General features: G+C 44.3%; 1 protein-coding gene across 8 annotated transcripts in view; it reads right to left on the reverse strand.

Moving 5' to 3' along the window:
* LOC140426826 (lateral signaling target protein 2 homolog) overlaps positions 1-13,568 on the reverse strand; it is a 115,537-nt gene that overhangs the window by 22,909 nt on the left and 79,060 nt on the right. For all 8 annotated transcript variants that reach the window (XM_072512052.1, XM_072512056.1, XM_072512051.1 and 5 more), the window contains one exon: positions 6,398-6,535. In XM_072512052.1, coding sequence (XP_072368153.1) covers positions 6,398-6,535 — 138 coding nt within the window. The remainder of the gene's footprint in view (positions 1-6,397; positions 6,536-13,568) is intronic.

The raw sequence follows: 13,568 nt of genomic DNA on the forward strand, positions 1-13,568 counted from the left end.
TTCCCACCGGTGCAGATTATAATTATGAAATGCTGATGGCATGGCACCTCACCTTTTGTTTTGCCTAGGTTATGTAATTAAATAAATAAAGTCATAATTAGGAACAAGGCTGATGCAGATGAAATGTTCCGCTTTAAGTAGGGAGAATCTTTTCCAAAGAAAGGTTACAACGCAGAAAGAGGCCATTCAGCCCATTGTGTCCGCGGCAGCAAAAAGAGAGAGAAAAAAAAAATAGGCGCTCATTTTAATCCCATTTTCCAGTTTCTGGAGTTCTGCCTTGCAGGACAGATGCAAATCCAGGTACCTTTTAAATGAGTTGAACATTTAAGCCTCAACCACCAATGGGGGGAGTGATTTCCAGATACCTACCATCCTCTCAGTGAAAAGGTTTTCCTCACATCCCCTCTAATCCTTATACCAATCATCTTAAATCTATACCACCCAGCTCAGAGAGATAGGTTTTTCCTGTCTCGGCCTCTCAATTTTATACAGGTTAATTAGGTCACCCCTTAGCCTCCTCTGTTCTAAGGACAACAATCCCAGCCTATCCTATCACTTTTCATAGCTGTAATTTCCAAGCCGTGGCAACATTCTTGTAAATCGTCTCTGCACTCTTTCCAGAGCAATTTTGTCCTTCCACTGGTGACCAAAACTGCACACTAAATGCCAGCTGTGGCCTAACCAGCGTTTTATGCAGATCCATTGTTACATCCCTGTTGTGTTATGCTTCTTCATGTAGCATAAGCTGCTTCCTTGATGTATACTCTGACAAACGAAGGTTCCGACTTGGAGATAGGTTTAACACATTTATTGAACAGTTAACAATTCTCCTACTGGAGTTCGACTCTCCTGCTGATCTTGCTATAGTAACTCAATCTAACTAACCAATCTGCTCTAATCCATGTGGTGGGTGTGATGCTTCCTGATCTGCCCCTGTCTCTCTGAGTGTCGCCTGTGGAAAAGAGAAAGAGCACGTGTGCCCTGTCCTTTTATATGGGTACCCCCCTTGTCGTAGTGTCACCTCTGGGTGTGTCTTGACCGACCATTGCTCGTGTCTTATCTTACTGACCTATTGGTTGAATGTCTGTGTGTCATGATGTCTCTGGTGCGCCCTCTAGTGTTTATTCGGTCCCAGTGTATTTACATTAACCCCTTGTGTACCTACAGTGATGCATATCACCACAATCCCAGCTTTTGTATGCTGTACTCGCCCAATAAAGGAAAGCATTCCATATGCTTTATTGAGCACCTTATCCACCTGCTCTGTCACCTTCAAGGACCTGTGGACATTCACTCCAAGGTCTCTTACTTTCTCAACCCATCTCACCATCTTCCCATTTATTGAGCATTTCCTTATTTTATTTGCCTTCCCTATCTGCATTACTCACTTTTATGGATTGAATTCCATTTGCCACTTCTTTGCCCACTCAACCAAATCACTGATATAATTCTGGAGTCGACAGCTATCCAACGGGGTCAATTTTGTGTCATCTGCAAATTTCCAAATCGTGCCACCTACAGTGAAGTCTAAATATATACAATAAACAGAAAGAGCTCATGGAACACCACTGGAAACTGTTTTCCAGTCACAAAAACATCCATTGACCATTACCCTTTGCTCCCCGTCACTGAGCCAATTTGGATCAGACCTGCCAATTTCCCCTTTATCCCATGAGATCTCACTTTTCTGATTAGTCTGCCATGTGTGGAATCTTCTCAAATTCCTTACTGAAATCCATGTAGATAATATCCACTGTACTATCTCCATCAATCCTCCATGTTACTTTCTCAAAAAACTATATTAAATTAGGCAGATGCAATCTTCCCCTAACAAAACCATCGTGTCTATCCCTGATTAATCTGTTTATCCAATCTCTCAGAATTGTCTTCAATAATTTTCCCACCACTGAAGTCAGGCTGATCTACGTACAATTCTCTGACCTCTGATCCCTCACACCATTTTTAAATAATGGAACAATGTTTGCAGATCTCCAACTCTCTGGTACCTCACCTATATCTAGTGAGGATTGGAAAATTATCCTCAGAGCATCCATTATTTACTCTCTGGCTTTCTTCAACAGCCTGGGGTACAATCCATCTGGTCCTCGGTATTTATTCACCTTCAAGGATGCCAGTCCCTCCAGTATTTCCTCTCTCAATACTCTTAATGTATTTGATATTTCACATTCCTCCCCTTTAATGTCTACATGATCCCTCTCCATAATGAAGACAGAGATAAAGTACTCATTGAGAACCATGCCCACATCTTCTGACTTAACCCACAAGTTATCATGTACATCTCTGATAGGTCCAGCCTTTTCCTTAGATAGTCTCTTGATTTTAGTGTATTGGTAAAATACCGTTACGATTTTCTTTGATTTTACCTGCCAATTTTTTGGGTATCCTTTCTTTGCTTTCCTATTTTCCATTTTACTTCACCTCTATTTTCTATATTCCAACAGGCTTTCTGCAGTATTAAATCTTGTGTACATTATAAGCTTTCTTTCTCTGCTTTATCTTACCCTTTATTCTTCTAGATAACCTAGGGAGTTCTAAATTTTCTTTATGGAGACTTGTTTACACTCTGCCCATAGAATCTCACCAGCATAAGAGCAGCAGATACCTGGGACCCCACCACCTGGAGGTTCCCCTCCAAGTCACTCACCACCCTGATATGGAAATATATCACTGTTCCTTCACTGTTGCTGGGGCAACATTCTGAAACTCCCTCCCCAACAGCAAAGTGGGTGCACCTGCACCTCAAGCATTGCAGCAGTTCAAGAAGGAACTCACCACCACCTTCTGAAGGGCAACTGGGATTGGGCAATAAATGCTGGCCTACCAGCGATGCCCACATCCCATAAATAAATACTTTGAATGCCTCCCACTGCTGTGACACAGTCTTTCCTTCAAATAGCTGTATCCAGTCCACTGTTGGCAACTCACCTCTCAGCTTTGTAAAATTTGCCTTCCCCCAATTTGTTCATTTCCATAATGATGCTAAATCTAAGTATATTATAGTCACTATCTCTAGAAAGGTCCCCCACAGCTATTCAATCCCCTTGACCAGCTTCATTTCCAAAGACTAAATCTAGAACTGCACCCATTCTCACAGGGCTGGTTACATGCTGGCTAAAACATTTCTCTTGAATGCAGTTCAGGAATTTTGCGTGCCCTTTACACTGTTCACATACCAATTGATATTCAGGGTTTTCAAGCCCTCAACTATTACTGCTCTTTGTTTTTGCACTCAGAAATCTGCCTACACATTTGCCCTTTCACTATTTGGGGATCTATAGTCCAGTCGGAGCCGTGTGTAAGAAATTGTCATGTTTTATATCTTCTTGCAGTAATGTTATTAAAACCTGGAATGAGATGCATACAGACATTATGACTGCTAGAGCCTTGATTCAGGTGTCGTAAAAGTGAGGTAATCAATGATTTGCAGAAGTGTTCTGCTCATAGACCCAGAGAATTATTTTCTTGTTTCCAGATAGCTACCTAATGGATATTGTTTACACTTGAAGGACCCCTGGAGGGTAGATAATTTATGAGGGATATTGTGTGGTCCTGTCTAAACAAGTCAAGGGACATCTTCTCAGAAGAGGCAAAATAATGCCTTATGCTTTGGGTACAGATGTAGTTTATGGGACCAGCCAGGTCTGTCTGAAAAGGCAGTTGATCCTAGACTCTCATCTGAATAGAGGTTTTTCAGTTTGGTCCTGAAACCTTCTCTCTCCAAAGATTCTGCACAGAGAAAAGCAAGTAGAAACCGGATTGTTAACTTTCTTCAGGAGTTGGTATTTGAAATTGATTGGTTTGCTTCATTGGAATATGGTGGCAGATTTAAGTTAAGGTGTTCTCTTTCATGCAAGACACGTTGTATCTGTTAACTGCAAAGCTATTTATTTGTTGCTAATGTGGTTAATTCTGTATTTAAATTAAAGTTTGTTTAAACATACAAGATACCTATTGGTCAATGTAGTCAGCTTGTGTTGCAGTAACATTTCCTCAGTTTTACAAATTGCAAATAGTTGGGTTCTCATTGGAGATCCTAACAGTGGCTGCCCCTTTTTTATTTCTGAGTTCAACCCTTATGGCCTCATTTTATGTCTCATTCAGTCCATCATCCCTCCTCATAGCAGTAATTTGATTCTTTAACCAATATTATTCCACTGCCACCTTTTTATCCCCTCTCTCTCCTGCCTAATAACTCACACATAGGGATGTTGAGCTGTCATTTTTGCCCCTGATATCGTGTTGCCACGTGTCTATCTGAGCCCTCAGCTCATCGGCTTTATTTACTGTTCTCCTTGCATTTACATATATACTTTTTAATACTGCCAAATTTCTATGCTGTACATTTTTAAATCTGTGCTTCTTCTGTCTTTGAGAGTCACTCACTAATTCTCCATCTCCTGTACCCAGCTATGAAGTTGCCCTTGGATTCCCATCCCCCTGCCAATCTAGTTTTTCCCTCTCTCAGTGGCTCGTTTATGATACAAATATGAAATATGAAAAATGTTTATGGAGCTGACATCATGAAAGAAGCTGGTTAAATCATATAAACTTAGCTACACATTACAAGTATGTGATAGTTAATAGACTGTTTAGGGATCATACTAAAATTTCACTTTATATGTAAAGGTAGAGGGAATATTACGAAGCTGACTTAATTTCCAGAGCACAATAACACAGGTGTAAATAGAAGTCCATTTCATCCATTATTTGAATCTCCTGGTCACATGTAGATTGTATTGTGTCGATATTCAAAGGAGAATGAGAGGATGCCTCATCTTATCCCTTTAAAGGGGATCATTCCTAAAATTACGACTCCAGAAATGCATATGGCAATTTTTTTTAAATGCTTGTGGGAGTGGAATGAGAAAATCAAAACTTTTGAGTGTATACATACTAATGAAATGTAGATGTCTTATTATTTATAGACGAGCTTTAAAACATACCACAGAGTAAGTGGTAGACCAAGTTGTGGAATGCATTCAATCAGGGTTAACTAACGGACATTGCATGGGTGGAATTTTATACCGGTGGGATTTTCCAGTCTCGCCGAATAAACGGAATTTTAAACAACCCGCCGCATATCACAGCCTCGCCCTGTGATGATGGGACTGTTAAAATTCCACCCCATTATTGAATAGATTCCCTGCAGCTTTTCTAGGTTAATATGGAATTTACTTACATTTCAGGATCAACTTTGTTTTTAGTTTTCTGTCTAGGATTCACCAAGTTGGAAAGAATCCATGACATTGGAATCCACATCTGGGGCGAAATTCTCCCCCAACAGCGGGATGCCCGCCGACTGGCGCCAAAGCCGGCGCCAATCAGGCGGGCATCAAGCCGGCAAAAAGGTGCGGAAGTCTCCGCATCTTTGGCGGCCTAGCCCCAACATTGAGGGGCTAGGCCGACGCCGGAGGGATTTCCGCCCCGCCAGCTGGCGGAAATGGCGTTTGTTGCCCCGCCAGCTGGCGCGGAAATGCGGCGCATGCGCGGGAGCGTCAGCGGCCGCTGTCAGTTTCCCAGCGCATGCGCGGAAGCGTCAGCGGCCGCTGTCAGTTTCCCGCGCATGCGCAGTGGGGGGAGTCTCTTCCGCCTCCGCCATGGTGGAGGCCGTGGCGGAGGCGGAAGGGAAAGAGTGCCCCCACGGCACAGGCCCGCCCGCGGATCGGTGGGCCCCGATCGCGGGCCAGGCCACCGTGGGGGCACCCCCCGGGGTCAGGTCGCCCCGCGCCCCCCCCCCAGGACCCCGGAGCCCGCCCACGCCGCCTGGTCCCGCCGGTAAATACCAGGTTTGATTTACGTCGGCGGGACAGGCAATTCCTGGGCGGGACTTCGGCCCATCCGGGCCGGAGAATCCAGTGGGGGGTCCCGCCAACCGGCACGGCCGGATTCCCGCCCCCGCCCAATCTCCGGGAGCGGAGACTTCGGCGGGGGCGGGATTCACGGCGGCCAACGGCCATTCTCCGACCCGGCGGGGGGTCGGAGAATGACGCCCCTGGTCTGTGGCTAGATGTTCGGTTGAAGAACCAAAGAGTTTTTTTTTTTTTTTTTAAATTGTTCAACACTTCAGATAGCCTTTGATTGCCAGCCACATGGTAATTATATAAGCTTAGCTATTGATTTTAGTTTGGTGCAGGTTTCTCCCATACGAAACTGGCAGTTTTAACCAGCACTCAAACCGTAATGAGAAGCCATGACTGACACCCAAAAATTGTGTAGCCAGTGCCGATCGCTTAAAACTATAGCCAGCAAGTTATCCCCTCGGAAGTCAGGTCGACCAGGGGCAATTCCAAATAAGCAATCCAAAATTATGCAGGCATACATGGTCATTTTGCAATTTGAAGGCCCACATTGCCTCCCACCCGGCCTCAAGACCTACCTCAGCAGCAAACCACAGTTGTACTCCTAGGTGTTCTTGTAAAACCTCATCTGGAAACTTGATGTGGAAATCTCGATTTGGTCGCTCATTGGGGATGCAGTCATCCATGATCTGATTAATTATCTGTAGCATGTGGTCCTGAAAAGTAAAAGAAATACACAAGTTGAACCAAAGGGTTATTTAGGTTGATATTGGAAAGGTAGCACAGGGTTAGTTGGTTGGTGGTGGTGGTGGAAAAGAGAGGAGAGCGGGGAAACTAGCCTTCAGTTTCCACTGCATCATTCAACTAGACAACACATTGTCTGAACAAAACATTGGCCAGGATTTTACGGCCCCTCCAGACCCACGGGAAGTAAACGGCAGTATAAATGGCCTGCCACTTCTACTGTTCAGAGGCACGCCGTGGCAAAGCTGTGAAATCCTGACCATTAATTTTATTTCCACGGATAGAAACAATCTTCCAAGCAGGAAGGCTTATGATAAATGCATTCTTTGTGCATATATTTCCAGTTTTTCAACAGACAGCAATCGCAGGAAATATATTCCCTTCTTCATGGCTCAAGTAAATCATTACCACTGTAATGATTGAGAGTGATAAATCCTTTAGCCTTACAAAAGAATACATTTTGAACTGTGTTCTAAAGACGCACTGGTGTTTTGGAATCAATTTGACTTTTCCATCTATAGGTGCTGACTCACTAGCTATGCATTTCCCAACATTGCGGTGCCTTGGTCTCAGACATCATGTTGCAACACATTTAGCCTCTCCTTATTAAATAATCGTATATACATTACACACAGGCAAGAAAAAGAGAGTTAAATCCCTCGGTGTTCATTTTATACAAACGGTGGCAAACGTTCATCAGATTACAATAATGATAATCTTTATTGTCACAAGTAGGCTTACATTAACATTGCAATGAAGTTACTGTCAAAAGCCCCTAGTCACCACATTCCGATGCCTGTTTGGGTACACTGAGAGAGGTTATGTAATGCATAAACAAGATCGTGCAAATCTGTTCTGGGGTCATATTGCGAGGTAACTCCACCGCTAATTAAGGATCCCAAATGAGTGCTCCACACCCTGTAGTCTTACGGGCTTGATGAGCAAAACCAGTCAGGGTTGTGGCATGGGGTTTCAATGCATATCCTTTAATCACCAGTAACTATTCAGATGAGCACTGGTAAGGACAGATAATTGCAGCTTAATTAAGCAGTCATTGATCGGGGATTTTATGCAATGGATAGCACAATCATTATAAAATATTTACATTTCAAAAGGGGTAGAATCCCTACTTGTTGGAAGATTTTGAGTAGCTATATTCCACAAAATTGAAGGAAGTCCTACAAGTGCCAAAGATTTTGCTCCCTTGTCACTTGTTCAGCTTCATATTTTGAAACCTTAAAAAAATGCATCAATAATGCACTGATCACCTCTGGTTTACACTGAAATGCTGTGATCTACACAGTCAGTACAGTGGTAACACTAAGTATTAGAATGCTTTAGCAGTTAGGGCGGCATGGTGGTTCAGTGGTTAGCACTGCTGCCTCACTGCGCCGAGGATCCGGGTTCCATCCCGCCACTGTCCGTGTGGAGTTTGCACGTTCTCCCCGTGCCTGCGTGAGTCTCAGCCCCACAACCTGTCATGACATGCGGACACACGCAATGATATAGAGACAAGCAGCTAATGGACACAGAGAACAGGACATGACCTATAAGCAGGCAGGACACTCAGGGTGAGATCTGACTATAAAAGACACGAGGCACTCACACTCCGCCTCTTTCCACTGATGAACATCTAGAGAGTCAGTCAAGGGTGTTGTTACAATCTCACACCCCCACCACGTGGCTAAGAGCTAGTCTGGTTCAGTCAGACAGAGTAACCACACTTAAGTTAGCAGAGAGTCGAACTCACCGAGAACTGTGCTATTGGTTCAATAAACCTGATTGAACTAACTTTAAGGTCTGGAGTATCTTTTTGATCTATGCTGCATCCAGTTGCAGCCAGTGTTAGACCAGTGTACCTAACACGACACAACCCAATGATGTGCAGGATATGTGGTTGACCACTCTAAATTGCCCCGAATTGGGAAAAAAAATGAATTGGGTACTTTAAATTTAAAAAAAAAAATGCTTTAGCAATTATTATGAATGTGGGTCTTTACAAGACAATTTTGTTTTTCAACTTAAGGTAAAGCAGAATGTCCTGGATAGAGAGGGTTGGTGATCAAACTTACTCTGGTTGGAGACAGGCCCATGTGATCCAAACCTAAATGACCCAAAACCCACAGTTTTCACACCTTAAGACAGAAAGGAGGACATTTTGGACGTGGATAGCAGCAGCTTCTGCTACGAAGAGCAAGATGGACAGTTTTTGTCTAATAACGAAGCAGATTGCTTGTGAAAGTTGGTTTTCTGTTCAAAAGTAAGGAGACAGGGCTGCTGGGACTTGGAAGATTTGACCTGGTATGGCTCAGAGCAGTAAGCATGCTGGAAGGAAGGGTACCTTGAGACTTAATCTTGTATTGCTACCCATTAGTCAGAAACATGGCGTAAAGTGCCGTGCACCATATTTTGATTGGTTAGCACTGCTGCCTCACAACGCCAGGGATGCTGGGTTCAATTCCAGCCTTGGATCACTGCCTGTGTGGAGTTTGTACATTCTCCCAATCTGCGGGGATTTCCTCCGGGTGCTCCGGTTTCCTCCCACTGTCCAAAGATATGTGGATCGGCCATGCTAAATTGCCCCTTAGTGTCCAGGGAAGTGCAGGTTAGGTTATGGGGTTATGGGTAAGGTGGACATGGGTCGTGTGCCTTTTTGAAGGGTCAGTGCAGACTCAATGGGCCGAATGGCCTCCTTCTGCACTGTAGGCATTAGTTAATGCAAAGTACCTTTTATTTAAGTTGGTGCATTGTTAAGTAGTGTTTAATTTTAGTTTGTTTGTTACAGAAAAAAAAGTCTTAAATTGGTGATCTTGTCCATTCGTACCTGGGAAATCCAGCTTAGTTTAGAAAACTCTTGGTTTCGACTGGGCTGTAACAATTCGCAAGAAAAGCAATACTGCTAAATACAACATAAAACTGCTTCCCGTCTGGTGTTTGGACCCACAATAAAATAAAAAGCTTTTTTATTCAGACAAAGTCCACTTTTTCACCTACTCAAGGTTAAGAAGTCCAAACATTAAAAGGAGCCAGATTTTGCAGTCAGCGGCACAGGAATGCCGTCAATCACTGATATTAATAAAAGTTATTCAGAAAAGTTTTAGTGGACCACAGAGTGCAACTTCCTCTATTCCACGGCCAGTTTGAATTTAATGATTTCCATAGGTGGTTGCGCTGTCCAGGAAGAGAGCAGACTGTAGGGAGGCTGATCAGCCAATCAGCTGAGGAATTATCAGCCAGCAAAGTAGGAAGTAAAAAGTAGGGAATGTAAATCACATTTAATTTTTGTACAGAGCAAAATAAGATCAGAACATATACATGGGGTTAGGGCTTCAACATGAAGATGCCCCCTCACTAACATTTCTGAAAACTCAGACAAAAGTCCCAGGTAACCAAGAAGGCCTTTTAAACAGTATGCCTTGGCACTCGGCAGGCCCTGTGCCCATCTCAGATCTGCACCTGGGGCAGCAGTCCCGACTCTATGCCACACCCTTCGCTGCAGTTAATGGTGGCATTTGGGGCACTTTTACCCCAGCACAGGTTCACCGAGTTGGGAAATTTGCTGATGCGAGCTACTTGCCTCAGCAACAAAATTCCAGCCCCAGAGGTTTGATCCATTTTAAACTATTCCACAGGGCACAAGTGTCAATGTTAGAAATTCAAATCTCTTTAAAAGTAAACCAAGACGGGGGGGGGGGGGGAGCACGGTGGCACAGTGGTTAGCACTGCTGCCTCACAGCGCTGATGACTTGGGGTTCGAACCCGGCCCAGGTCACTGTCCTGGTGGAGTTTGCACATTCTCTCTGTGTTTGCGTGGGTCTCACTCCACAACACAAAGGTGAGCAGGGTAGGTGATCAGGGTAGATGTGCAGGGTAGCATGAAATGCTTCGAGCGGCTAGTCATGAGACGGATCACTGCCAGCCTCCCGGACGGTCTCGATCCACTGCAGTTTGCCTATCACCGCAACCGGTCCACAGCAGATGCTATCTCTCTGGCTCTGCAATCAACACACGAACACCTCGACAACAAGGACACCTATGTAAGACTGCTGTTCATAGATTACAGATCTGCCTTCAAAACCATTATCCCAACAAGACTAATAACCAAACTCCGCAATCTTGGACTTGACGCCTCCCTGTGCAGCTGGATCCTCGACTTCCTCACCAACAGGCCGCAATCTGTCAGGATAGGCAACAGCATCTTCTCCACAATAGTCCTCAACACTGGAGCCCCGCAAGGGTGGGTGTTCAGTTTTTTTGACCTATTCACGACACCCTTTGCTGCTCTTGCTCATGTATTTGCTTTGTTTGGCCCCTTGTTCCGCACTGTAACCAATCACTGTTTTGTTGATGTACCATTTGTCAATCGTCTCTGTTGATTATTCTTGTGTCTACTACGTACGTACTGTGTACGTTCCTCGGCCGTAGAAAAATACTATTCACTGAACTTTGGTACATGTGACAATAAATCAAATCAAAATCAAGCAGGTGAATTGGCCACGCTAAATTGCTCCTAAAAAAACTGTAAACCAGGTTGAGCTTCACAGTGAACAGAGAGCAGATGATGCTCAATGAAGCTTGCATTTAAAGAGCTGGGTTTTTCCACAGTGGGGGAAGCTTCTGGACAGAGAGAGGATCCAGAAGGGAGAAGTTGGAAACAAGTCTTAGTAATGAACTATAATATCAGAATAAAACAGCTGTGAATCACCATGTCTTTTACTGCCTGATTCGATAAATTGATATTCAGCTACTTAACACAAGGATATAATGTATTGTCTCATCACAAACATGTTATTCCATTCTGATGTGCAATAACATCTAGGCACCTTGCAACTGCTGTGCAGTTAAGTTGGGTGATTAAGAAATTGAGCACCACCCATTGCAATTATGGTGTCTCCTTGGCACCACACAAAGGTGTAGCCCATTGAGATCTTGAAGTGACTTTTCTGTTGTGTATTTGTGAGAATATACATTATGCCCTGGCCTGTTAGCTCTATACTATATATTAGCACCTTGGTATCGAAACCAGAGTAGCAACCTTCCATTCTAAATTAATTCTCAGATAATTCTCTGTGGATAGATAGGCAATGCCTCCCCTCCAACACCAGCAGAATCCTTTTAACATGGCAATGATGGTCAAAGTTTATGAAAATTATTCAACTCCAAACTTTAACAAAATCTACCCCGATAAGCTAATTCAATCCAAATATATGATCAAGCTTCAGAAAACGACAGAAAATTGATATAGTCCATTCAGAAAAGCAGCTGGCCGCTAACGAGGCAGGATTTTGCATCATGCCTGCAGCATATTTTCTGACTGAGGAGTCAGCTCACTATTGGCCTCTGGAAGGATCTTCTAGACCTGTGAATGTCTATGGCATTTTGCATGGGTTGCCCGTACTGACACCAGGGAGCCTGGCTCAGGACCAGAAGATCCTGTCAACGCGAAGGGTCAGAAAATCCTGCCCATGGCATCAAAAGAGACAACAAGATATCTATCATCCATCAATAAAATTTCTTCCAAACTGCTCCCTCCATCCTATCCCCACTAGCATTGCAAGAATCAACTAGCAGCCAACAGACCGCCCCCCTCCCTCCAACCAGTGGGTGCTGCTGGGACTGCAGGCAGGTTCACGAAGAAGAGAGGATGGTGCCAGAACCAGGTGGGCTGTTGGGTGGGAAAGGATAGGACACGCAACGCTGAGCGGGGTGTTTGGAGGCCAGACGGGGAGGAATTTTTAAAAAGTTGGGGGTGGATAAACATCTTGGAGAGGCAGGGTGCCTCCGATACACAATCCACTACTTGAATACGCCCCTCCCGCCTCTACATTTCTCCCCCCCCAGAAGCTGGCTCATTGCTTCTGTTTGTCTGTCTAGCAAGGAATCTACCGAACAACTTGTGACTTGTCCAAACCAAGATCTTTATTAACTCACATGTGGGAAGATAGCGATCTGTTACAGAGCAAGGTATCATGGAGTTCCTTTGTACTCCCCTGGAACTACCCCTAGGCATGACTGTCCACTTGTACGTCTTATAACCATCTCTCGATCACCAGATGTGCCCGCACTTATACCCGAGTGCCTTGTCACATGACCACTGACTTTGGACCGCATGGTGGGTCTGTACCGCGACGGGCTGGTTGGAGGTCGCACCACCAGCCATCTAAAATATTGCTTACAGGCATATCACCACACCCACACCAATCATTTTATGGTGTAGACCATACAAAATCCAGGTCAATTGGCTGCGTAACAAGCTCAGTTGCCCATTAATTATTTATTTAAAATGCCAGATGAGCAGTCAATTTCTGCGTGAATCATCCCACTATATTGTCAATCATGTTGTGGGTGCGCGGGAAGATGGTTTGCCACTGCCACTCCTTAGGATTTCATGTGCTCTCCAGCCAAAGGCACACCTGATGATGGGACCATAAAATCCAGTCCATGATTTCAGGCCCACGATTGAATAAATTGAATAATTTGTAACTTGTAACTATTTTTGTACAGATCCAGCAATTAAAAAAAAAAAGTATTCTCTCACAGGATGCGGGCGACCCTGGCTAAGACACCATTTATTGTCCATCCCTAACTGCCCTTGATAAGTTGGTGGTGACCTGCCTTCTTAAAAGACTGCAGCTCGTTTGGTGTAGGTACAATGCTGTTCGGGAGAGAGTTCCAGGATTTTGACCCAGCAACAGTGAAGGAACACTGTTATCGTTCCACATCAGGATGCACACACTACTGCTATTGTACGTCGGTGGTGGAGTGAATGAATGTTTGCAGAAGGGATGCCAATTAAGCAGGTTACTTTGTCCTGGATGGTGTCGGGCTTCTAGAGTGTTGATGGAGCTGCACTCATCTATGCAAGTGCAGAGTATCCCATCACATTCCTGGCTTGTGCCTTGCAAAGGGTGGGCAAGCTTTGCAGAGGCAAGTTACTCACTGCAGGACTCTCAACCTCTGGTCTGCTCTTGTAGCCACAGTATTTATATGGCTGGTTCAGTTTCT

Source organism: Scyliorhinus torazame, chromosome 7 (assembly GCF_047496885.1).
Source record: "Scyliorhinus torazame isolate Kashiwa2021f chromosome 7, sScyTor2.1, whole genome shotgun sequence".
NCBI lineage: Eukaryota > Metazoa > Chordata > Chondrichthyes > Carcharhiniformes > Scyliorhinidae > Scyliorhinus > Scyliorhinus torazame.